The 12,197-nt window shown below is 33.2% G+C and overlaps 1 protein-coding gene across 5 annotated transcripts in view; it reads left to right on the top strand.

Moving 5' to 3' along the window:
- The window catches only part of LOC132701350 (DNA-directed RNA polymerases I, II, and III subunit RPABC3), a 47,194-nt gene that overhangs the window by 11,432 nt on the left and 23,565 nt on the right, over positions 1-12,197 (top strand). For 3 of the 5 annotated variants that reach the window (XM_060669194.1, XM_060669185.1, XM_060669201.1), the window contains exon 2: positions 6,860-6,943. In XM_060669194.1, the coding sequence (XP_060525177.1) occupies positions 6,860-6,943 (84 nt within the window). Of the gene's footprint in view, positions 1-5,784; positions 6,798-6,859; positions 6,944-12,197 lie in introns of those variants that run through there. The other 2 variants (XM_060669219.1, XM_060669210.1) reach the window with 2 other exon arrangements.

Genomic DNA, 12,197 nt, shown 5'->3' with positions numbered 1-12,197 from the left:
CATTTTGACAATAACACGAAAATTCGTGACAGTAACAATATTTTTATTTGTAATTGTTATACTTTATTAAATGTGCTTTAATTAAAGCTAACATGGGTTATTCGATTGAAGAAAAAGTAACCATAATTCAGTTTATTTTCGTTCTAAAACTATACCTTCGATTTAGAGCAGAAGAAAGGGACATTTTACTGCATGTGGACGAAAACAAAATGATTGGTACCAGGATTCTTGGACAAACTGTAAATAAACATCAAACCACATTGTTGCGCACATTAAAAAAACACATATTTTTCCTACAAATACGAAAAGCACAGAGAGCTTCGTATTTTTTTTTGACATGATGGAAAAACCAAATAATGATGGGCATTTTTAAAAAAATATTCGTTTCATTCATTTGTTGCACGCAACTCAACAACAATGTTCAAAGCTGTAATAATCTTCTGGTGGGAATTTGGACTTATTACAAAATGAAATTGAACCAGCGTTACAAGAAGTCGTTTGCGAAGATCAGGAGATCCGGTACCATGTGGACGGTTGTCCCGCCCACAATTCCCTTATAGTTAAAGAGTATTTGGGAAATACTTTTAACGGGAATATTATTGGCCCAAGGTGACGAATCCTTACCACCTGACCTCGCGCTAAACGACTTCGTTCTGTGGGGTCACTTGAATAATGTTATCTATAAAAATGTCAAATTTGAAGATGTAAACCAGTGATAAAACGCTAACAAACGCTTAGAATGTGACAGGATTTTACAATATCAACTAAGCAATGTTAGGATTGAATTTTGTGATCGCTTAGGATATTGTTTAACTGTTAATGTTAAAAAATCTTCCTTTTTAGCAATGTTTTGATTTTAATATTATTTTTAATAAAAGACTTGATGATCAAATTTATAGTCGTTTCTTGAAGATTTCTTGTTTCTTAAACCGTCCTTTAAATTAAATTTATTATTCGCTGATGTTTGTAGTATTGACTTCTCATGTTTAATTCAATATTCAAATTTCTTCAAACTCGACACATGAGTTAATTATACCGACCCCATTAAAAGTTATATTACAACTTTGCTATAAAACATACATGAGAGCCAATATTTGGGCACCTAAATATAAATGTGCATGAGATTTCCTATATTCCTATATCCCTGTCAAATTATAATAATATAATATGTATTAATGAAATTACTAGTCTCTGTAAAAAAAATTTTTTTAACAAATTTGAAATTTAGAGATGTTCTATAAATAAGGAAGGAAGCATTTACGCTTTTATTAAAATTATTCTGTATGTTTTCCTATTTTTGTATTTTATGGGTAAATCCATGTCGGAAGTGTTTTTGATTTTTTTAAACAAGCTATCATTCCTAATTTCAAAAGTTCAATTATTTTTTTCAATTTTCCGTGTACTTCCGTTAAAAGCGAAGGTTTTTTTTCATTTATCACATGGACTTGTATAAAAAGTAGTCTGTTAATTTTTTTGTTAAAATATATTTCTTGTTATTTAGATTGACTGGAAAAAATGGCATAATTTTTGAACTACATTTTCTCCAAAATTTTTAGAGCAGTCGAAAAAAGATAAATAGGTGCAAATTAAATTTTTCCGTAGAATACAAAAATGGAAAAATATATATAAAAATTGAAAGCAAAAATGTTGATCTCACATCCGGTTTTGCCAAACATTTCCGACTTGAATTTACTTGCAGAATACAAAAATAGAAAAACATAGAATAATTCCGATAAAACCGGAGATGCTATTATTCAAATGTCTTATCTGCCAATATGTAGCCATCCTTTATTTATACAAGCATGTCTAAATTTCAAATTTATTCATTTTTTTTTAACAGAGGCTTGGCTAGTTATTTCATTGACACGTATTACATTATTATAATTTGATAGATATATTATCCAAAAAGGTAGTAAAGCACGAAGAAAATTTTTTTTTACTTTGAATTTAAATATCATTTGTTCTATTGAAAAATATGAAAAAAAAAAGAATTTGCTATTATTTAAATATTTCTTTGCTTTGCTTGTAGTTTATGCCTTGAGGTATGAAAGTGACAAGCTTTACATTGGACAGACATCTCAAAAACTGAAAAAAAGGATTACAGCTTTTAAGCGTGACATCAAACATAATCCCATTTGTGCAAGCTTTAGCTCATATATTAACCATATGACCATAATGTTTGTTAGGGCGATCGGATTATATTGGACGTTGAACAAAACTTGTTAAAGAAGGAGGTTTTTGGGGATGTGCTTTCATTAACCACCGCCAAAACTGTGTCAAATCATAAAGGTTGTTAAGGGTTTGAGTCTGATCTATACTTACTTGCTAAATCAAAGTGTTACAAAAATAATAAATACCCCGAAAATTATGTTCACCGAACTTTATAGTGTCTCTCTTTCCGTATATCGATGTTCTGATTGGCAACTTTGCTCTTTTCTTAAAATATCATGTTTGGTTTTTATTCTATGGCAGTGCATTACACTGCATATTTTGTGATTAAGACCTCTTAAATAACCTTTTCATTAATTTTTGTTAGTTGAATGTTTTTGGCTGTATATATTACGCTCATTCTCTGATGCATAGCATGTTTGAATAACTATGTCCAAACCAAGAGGTGTCTGTTGAACTTACGCTATGTTAAATTTATGACCGGCATGTGTCCGTTTAATATAACTAATAATATTTGATATTCTTAAGTTTCATATTGCATGTTTACTATCTCCTTAGCCACTTGTTGTGACCACAATGTGCATTAGTATAAAAAATCCATGTGAAGTGCCCCCTCACTGTTTAGAGGATATTTTGGCACATTATTGTGAGTCCTATTCAATTTTGTTTTTGTTAAGGACTGGTTTAACATAATAACACTTTTAGTGTCCTGATAACGCCTATGTTTTTGTTAAGGACTGGTTTAACATAATAACACTTTTAGTGTCCTGATAACGCCTACATTCATGGGCGAAAGCTCCACAATAAAAGGCAAAGGAACTGAGCGTTACCGCCTTTATTTGCTTCCTCTTCATACATACGTTTTTGGGAAATCTATATAGTAAAATACGTCTAAACAAGTTATTCGGAGCTTGACATTAAATGTTACTGGTCAAATTGGAAGTCCTCAATTTTAATTGTATATACAAATCGAGAAAAACTTTTTTCTCAATCGGTAGTCGCATAAATTTATGACCCTGGATCTAGCCACATCGCGAAAACTGACCAATTAATTATTAACCAATTGGTTGATTTTGGTATGTTGCTTAAGTGCGCGGGAGAATCTGGTCCTCGGATGCACAATAACATTATGATCGTGGAAACAGATCCTTGATTTGTCCGTTTTCGCCCTGTGGTTAGATCAAATGTCATAATTTTTTAATGCCAACCGGCGTGCAAAATTGTAATTTTATGTTTATTCGTTGAATCGCTTCAACTTTTTTAAAATTGTTCTGTCAAAAGACATTAGATTTCATTAATAGGTACGTGGTTCGTACATAGTTTAACGATAGTCTCGAGAGGCTTGTTCTTTTAGTTTGGTTGATCCCTTACACTTATTTAACAACCCGATTTTTTACAGTTTTGTTTTCACGTTTAGTGTAAAATCAGTTACCCAAATCATTTTTGTACCGAGAATTTTAATTATGCGACGTCGCATTGTGTGCAAATTTGATTTCATTTGAAGAACATATGAAAGTAAATGAAATAATGATGAAATAGTTTTACACGAGCAAGATGGTAAGATATACCTGCGTCGCTTATTTATAAATAAAACTTGCTGACGTTTGGCCGAAGACGAAGAAATGTTAAATGAGGGATCCACCACAAAAACTTGAAATTTTGCTTTAAACCTATTCTATATAGAGTGCTATTTACAAATCTTCTGGATTCCTCTTGCGTCGGTTGTTTATAAACCAAACTTACTAAAGGTTAACCAATCATCAGTTTCAGTTAAGCTCTAAAACTATTTACAAATCTTATGGTTTCTTCCTGCCTCGCTTGTTTATAATAAATAAAACTTGCTGACGTTTGGCCAATCATACTGTTGGTATATATATATATATATATATATATATATATATATATATATATATATATATATATATATATATATACCAGAAGATTTGTAAATAGTTTTAATATAGCAGCCCGTGGAAGTTTCTTTGACAAATTCTATACAAAGGGGGGTAAGCAAGTAAGTTTTAGATTCCAGATGCTCGTTTAAAATATAAAATTGTCGACGTTGTCGTTTATAAAATTTCGATAAATTTGATTTGATAGACGTCACCTTTTACCTTAGCCGGTGGCTGTAATAAATTATAATAATAAAATAATAATAATAATAAAATTAACCAATATTTTTTTGGAAACAATAATTGGTCGCATGCATAGGAATTTATGTGTGCTGTGCGGATTTAGCGCCCGATGTAGGTCCTGTATATTTAAAACAAGCAACCTTTTTCTAATTCGTATTCAGATTATAGCTATCTAGTATCGACTGTCAAATTACGAAGTTCCCGGTTTGAATACCACAAATGGTCGAATGTTCAAATTCTCGAAAATCCCGAACGGCGTTCAGTCCCGTTTTGAAAAGTCTCGGTGAGTCTCGTCTCGCGAGGGATCTCGATGTAGCAGAAAATCAAATGGTATACTTTGTAATTTGACAGTCGATACTAGATAGGTATAATCCGAATACGAATTAGGAAAAGGGTGCTTGTTTTAAAGATACAGGACATAAATCGGGTGCTAAATCCGCACAGGACACATGAATTGCTATGCATACGATCGATTATTGTTTCCAAAAAAATAGAGGTTAATTTTATCGAAGGGTGCCGCAACCTGCATTGAAAAGAATATTTTTTATTAACCCGTGAGTATATTTTGAATATTTTGTTGTCATTATCGCCCCCTATTTATTACAGCCACTGGCTAATGTAAAATTTAACGTCTTTCAAATCAAATTTATGAATGACCAAGACCAAAACAAAATTCGTCTTTTTAGCAAAATGGTGATGGGAATAAAACTGATTATAAGCTGACAGAATTCACTGTGCAATTTGTCCTAGCCAGTTGCGAGTGAGCCTTGGGGTAACATTCATTTATGGGCCCCCCGACTTTTCGAATAAGATGTAAAATGTACTTTTGGTGATACAAAAATCTACAGCATCATGGACCTGGCTTCTGGACTCACAGTCCCAGAGCGGCCCAGAAATTTCCCTAATGGCCCCACCAAATGTTGTATTGGTGTAGCAGAAAATATTTGTACTGATTGTTCTCTTTTATGGTGTAAAACTGTTCAACTGGTTGAAATGAAACAAAAATTTTAAGCACAAGCATTTTCATAATTATTCCCAAAACATAGTATTTTTTTTTTTTCATCCACATTTCCTTGTATTTGACGTACAGTCCACAGTGCCTTGTCCAAGTAAAAACCTATAATAATAACATTCTTTATTTTTATGACAAAGGTAACCTCTACCTTTATACACCTTATTAGGAGTTACCAGTATTTTTTTTAATAAACGTCAAATATATTTATTTAAGACTTCAAGAATTATCAAGAAACTTCATATACCTACTGCATAGAGGTACATATTGAGTTGAAGTTGTTACGTTAACATAATTGAAAATTATTAATACGTATATAGTTTCAGTCGTACACATTTCTACAAATATTTTTATTACTAATAATTTCGTTACCTTGTCGGAAGTCTATTGAATATATTCTTTTGGTATCCTTTCTTCCACATGTTTGCAACTCCTGTCTTGTATCTGATCATGATTATGTTGTCTCTTCCTTGAGATGAATACACCATTTTCTTCAACCTTTCCTGATGCTTGATATTTGGTTTCTGTGCATCTTAGATATCTATGTGCAATAACTTGAATATACATATATTCATTAACCCCATAAAGGGTTGACTAATGTTATAACATACGACGTTTTAGCACTAAACATTCAAAATGCCTTTGTTGTGAGCTACTATAAAATATTAAATCAATTTTATCTTGTTCCGTTATACCTTCTGCATGAATAATACATAAAGTCGTCGTGAAAAACTATTTGTTAAGGGGTTATGTTCCTGTTCTGCATTACCCTATGAATTTACTACCCACATTTAAGTGAATTCCTGTTTAAAAAAAGTAATAAAATGTTAACTTAGTAAGATAAATCATTTTAAATAAATTTCAAACTTGATATCCCTATCTGACCTAAACATTCTGTCACTCGATCACGTTACGTCACGTCTCAGCTGTTGGCGGATCGGCTGTTACAAACCACCCCTCCGCCCGAACCCCAACGCCGTTCGGGATTTTCGGCCATGTGAACCCGGGCGGTAATATCCCGCAAATGTCCGAAGTGGTTCGGATCCATGGGAAACAAAACTGACGTGGCAAAATAACACTGATACAAAGTGGCAGTTTCTATGAACATCAACTCGATTAGACTCTAATTCGGCTGGCTTCTGCCACAATTTTTTGAATTATTTCATTACTGTATGTCGATGAGACGTTAGTTTGGTTAGTTTTGCATTAGAGCAGGGGAAAGGTTTGAGCCCTTGGAACTTACTTGTGTAAACTGTATGACCCTAAGGCTGGAAGACCTCTGGATTAGAGTATTGTAAATCTTAAGAATAGCCGGTGTCTGCTCCTTGACAAACCTGCAAATTTTCAGAGAAAAACGAATTAAGCTCGTTCTGTATGAAAATGTCATCCGCATGGAAGGTGCTTCAATTTTACGATATTTTGAGTCCCTTTAATGTCTAAATAGCTGCATAGGTGTAGATAAAATCTTGGAATTTGAGATGGTAGCTGATAATGTGTATGTACGAAGTATTGCACAGTTTATTAAAATACGCCATTTTTCTAGTGAGTCGACTGCATTGTGAGAGCGAGTCCTTCAAAATGGATTTAATCTTGGATATCAATTCCTGGTTGTACCCTATGGAATTAGGTAAGTTATGCATAGTCAAAAATAAGTGTATTTTTATATTAGAATTTAGCAAGCAGCAAATTGAAAATTATGCGCATTGTCAGCAACGGGAAGGAAATTGCAAAACAAAAAAAGCTTATTGAAGTGTAGAAACTCATTAATTGATGATGGATTTCTTATTCTTTAGTATACAGTTGTTCAATGCAATATATTTAGCAAAGAATAACAAGAATAATTATTAATTCAATTAAATAATTTCTGTATTGGGAAAAATGGATTTTCTTCTAAATGTTAGCTCACCGGGACCTATATAAATAGCGAATTATTTTTCCTGGCATAAATGCTTGCAACTTAATAAAAATTTCCAAGTGGCAACTCACACGTGTAACTTAATGAACGTTATCTGAAAGATCTTTTATACTATAGTAGAAAATTTGATTTGATTTTTATATGGTCTTTCACTTCGTGTGGTAAGGTAAAAAAGTTATAAAATATTTAGTACTTGTCTCGTATCAGTGCTTTTTAAAGTTATGCAAATTGAACTGAATGTTGTTATCCCCTATTGTTTTTCCTGCATTTTCATCTATAATTACATTATACACACCGAAAACTTGATATGCCAATGAGAATTTCGATTCAGAATATTTAACGCAAAAAAACTGCATCAGAAGAATTGGCAGTGGGATAAGTTCAAAAATAAACTTGTAAAAAAGTAAAATGGAAGAATAAAAATGTTGAAGGAATAGGTTATCGATAGGCAAGTTTTTTCTTAATTTGTGCTTTCCGTTTCCGTTATTCAAATTTTCAAAGTCTAGTTTGAAACATCACATATGTATCTAAAGTGTAAGATTCCAAAGTATAGCCTATTATTCTTTATTCAACGTAACATTTTTCACAAGTTGTTGTATGTTGAATTTTTTTACTTTTTAATATTTAGCGAAGTTATGATCAGTCTGCTGATGACGATAACGTGAGAATTCTGAAAAGACCTGTTTTTCTTCACAATAAAGCATTATTAAATCTGTGTTATTAGATCAACAATACAATAGTTGATTGTGAAAATCTGGTCTGAAGTGGTAATTTCAAAATTCCTTCATAACTTAACTCCATTTACTTTAGAGTAATAAAAGTAGGTACAGATAAGTTTTAAGCAAGAATCTGTCATCAGCTTTCTCTTAATATAAAACTCTAATAATACTTTTTAGAATACCTTGAATCTAAGATTTAGAGGTCGCTTGTTTCTTCACAAAGTTCTTGAAGAACTTACAAAGCTTAACACTGGGACCTAGCTTTGTCAATTTTTTTGATAATATATATTGTTTATAGGTTATGTTTCACTATTTTGTTTTGGAACAGTGCTGATTCATAATAGTCCTTATTTAGTTAAAATGTTTAAGTACCGGTTCTACAAGAAAATAAAAATTATAAAAGAATTTCAGTGAGAGTTTTTGCCTTTCTGAAAGATATCTTAAGCTGGAATTTCTCACATGACAGTGCAAATTCATGTACAGGTCTTTTAATATTTCGTTCATCACAAGGTTGAACATGAATGGACCGGAATCAAGTTTTCCCCCTCCTTTTTCCCCTCTTTGCGAAATTCCTAGTGAATTAGGCCCGCTGGTATGCCATGGGTTTGTAGAATTTTCAGGCTATGCTTCAACCGGATGTTATCGCAAGCATTTTCAATGTCAATAAAAAACCCTGTTTTATTATACTCCAAGGCCTTCTCAACAAATATAGCAGTGCAGGATCGGCTACGCCTAGAGTTCGGTTGCTCATCTTCAAAATTTATTATCTTAGTGAGTTTTAGATTGAGTATTGAGTATGTTGCTATCTCGGTAGTTTTTTGGGTTTACTCTTCACCCTTTAGAAAAACAAGTTCTATTTCATGAATAAATTCATGAACAACTTCGTGAATTTGTTCGACGAGTATTTGGTATCAAAGTAAATCAACTTCGTGAATTAATTCGTCAAGAAATTGTCAATGTAAAGCTAATATTAGGTCTGTTCTTTGGAGAAAAAAGTGTCTTTATTATTATTTCGTGTTACTGCAAATACATTTACTTATTATTATTCTCTTTTGTTTGCTGGCCGGAACTTTTGGTAGGATACTATTTAACGTGATTCACCGCGCGCATACATATGTCGCCGGCCGTAAATCACTCAGTTTAAATCGTCTTCATTCTGAGCTCTTTGTAGGGTGCGGTGCGGCCAGAAGTCGGGAATTAATCCCAGCACCGTCGCCGGTTGTGTAACAGCCGCGGCGAATTTAACCTCTCATATCGACCGGCCGCTGCCGTTTACGCTGTCCAAGTTCAATGCCAAGGTTGGGTCGCGGCAACAAATCGAAACGCGCAAACGCGACAAGCCGCAATGCGACCCACATATCGGCTTGCCGGCTCTGCCGCACCGCGTTGCTTCGGGAGGCCCACCGTCACGTAGCAAAATTTCATTTGCTTAAGGATGGGCAATTTTTTCGCGTAGAATCCATCAAACAATCCATTTTTCGCTCAACGGATGCACCAGCGAAATCAATAACCAATCTTTAACCTTCGTGTTATAATAACAATAATACCGCTTTATTTTCAACAGGTATATAACCAATTTCAGAAAATAAATGAAATAAATTAAAAATAATAACGGACAGCGCAATAATTAAATCTTATTATATCTGCCCTAAAGCGAAAGGTGTTGATGGTAATAATAATTAATAACAGCAAAAGAGGTGAGAACAAGAGTAAACGGAAATTGCTTTAACTATTCTTCAGTGTGGAAAGGAAATTTCTTCTTCTATAAGAGATAGACGAATTAATGTCGGTGTCGGAGCTCATTTCCTATAAAATGCTTAATTGGTATCTAGTACCACTTCGAAGTGGTTTTGTTGTGGAATTTTTTGTATTTCTAGCAAAACATTTCCAAAGTTACTTTTCGCACAGAATTTAATGACTTAAGTTTTTATATATCTAAAACTAATGTACTTTCTTAGCGATCAAACTGAATAATGATTATAGAAAACAACTGTAGATTACATTTCCAAAAATATAGCATACTTTACATTTCGTTTAGTTTTGGTTAGTTGTATTCAAAAATTTTTACAAAATTGAACCGGCAAGCTTTGGACCGAGCAGCCATAATACCGGAAACAAATGTACCCTGGTAGTTATCAAATTGAAGGGAATTTGGTTAGTCGAGTTTTGATTTATTCTATTGGCTATTATAGTTTGTTTTATGACAGCGAAAAAGATTGCAGAAACAGCAAACAATTTGTACTGCAACCAATATCCTTAAAAATATTTTGGGAAGATTACGACATAATTCAATTAATGGTAGTCTAAGAAGTTCCTCAATGCGGTTTACATCTACAAAGTGTTGAAGCAAATTCATTCGGATACTGTATATCTAGCAAAGCCACGTCGATTACGAATTCGTTCGTGAACGATATTCCTGAAAGGATTGCCGCGCAAGCTTCTCGTTGACTCACTTTAATAAGCGATCTACTATTACTAGCAGATAGATTTAAAGAAACTGCCAAAAAAATAGACATCGACTCGATTTGAGTTACAAGAAACAAGTGATTTCAGAAGCCGTTAAAAATAATTCCACGTAAACTTCAAAATTAAAGACCCCAACGAGACTAGCCAGAAAGAACTAAACTGGACTTTAAAAAAAAAACATGCTAAACCGGACCAGAAAGTGTATGGTGCAAATGGTCCCTAGAAGAACGTAAAACATTAAACGTTAAACCCATTGGTTTTCTGTGTTATGGTTGCACCGCCAAAGTTCAAACATTGTCTATTCTTTTCAAAAAACTCGACCAAAATGTCAAGTACATATGTTAATGTCACACAAGTCAGCAAATTGATTAAGGTTTCGTTACATTTTATATGTTGTTGATCTAACTATCACATTGACCCTACCCTTGAAATTATAAAAAAACATCAGTACTACGTGAGTTATAGCGTGGAATTTAAACAACAGATGAACAAGTCCGTCTAAGTCTAAGAGAGTCCATATCAAATAGTTGGAGTAACAAATGTTGATCAAATTCTCATTCATCAATCACATTCATTAATTTGAAAAACACGAGGAAAACCATCACTCTTCTCAGCTACCAAACACTGTAATAAATGTATCATCGCATCAACTTTCGGAAACGGAAAAATTAGTTCTTTCAAAAGGTTCCAACTTCGTCCTTGCCCCACGTATCATGCCAAAAAAGGAAATCATTTCCAATGTCGAGTCTATTTTAAATAAACTGCCATCTCAAACAGCTAATGAAATTAGATTTGAAACCGCAAAAATCCTTAAAAAATCAAAATCTCCTAAATCCAATATTGCAAAGCCTGAACGCATCGTCCTAAAATCTCTAAAATCCAAGCCAGACATCGTAATCCTAAAAGCAGATCAAGGAAATGCTACGGTAGTCATTGTCACAAATGAATATCAGGAAAAGATTCAAGATATTCTTATAGACAGATCCTATCTTCAACTTAAAAAAGATCCTACGTCATCTATGGATCGCAACCTTAAATGTGTTATTAAGGTTTCTTCTCTATCAGACTCCGTGAAAAAATCTGTTACCTCTCATGACTCTAAAATTCCTCGTCTGTACGGACTCCTAAAGATTCACAAACCAGAATTACCCCTTCGAACTATTGTCAGCACTATTGGTTCTCCAACATATTCTCTAGCAAAATATCTAGCTTCCTTATTAAAACCCATTACAGGAAAAACTGATAGTCTCATACTTAATTCCTTTCACTTCATTGAACAACTAAAAAGCATTACAATGGATACACAAAATATTCTAGTTAGTTTCGACGTAGAATCCCTCTTTACCAAAGTTCCTATTCCTGAAACTCTCGACATTATTTCAGATATATTAAAGTCCGAGAATCCGGAACCAAACGTTCTCACCTTAATTGAAAAATGCTTGTCGGGAACATATTTTTCTTATAACGGTCAAATTTTTGAACAAACGTCGGGAACAGCTATGGGTTCTTCTCTATCAAAAGTCATCGCGAATATATTTATGGAAGCCTTTGAGAAGAATGCTCTCGACACCTTTCATCTAAAACCAAAATTATGGAAACGCTACGTCGATGATACTTTTATTTGGCCTCATGGTCAAGAAACCCTAGTAGATTATCTTAGACATTTAAACTCTATACACCCTAACATACGTTTTACCATTGAGTTATAAACTAATAATAACCTTCCATTCTTAGATATTCTTATTAATAGAAAATCAGACCTAACATTGGGTCATTGTGTC

This window comes from Cylas formicarius, unplaced genomic scaffold, assembly GCF_029955315.1.
Source record: "Cylas formicarius isolate icCylForm1 unplaced genomic scaffold, icCylForm1.1 PGA_scaffold_10__41_contigs__length_53128322, whole genome shotgun sequence".
NCBI classification, from domain to species: domain Eukaryota; kingdom Metazoa; phylum Arthropoda; class Insecta; order Coleoptera; family Brentidae; genus Cylas; species Cylas formicarius.
This window is presented reverse-complemented; position numbering and strand designations above follow the sequence as displayed.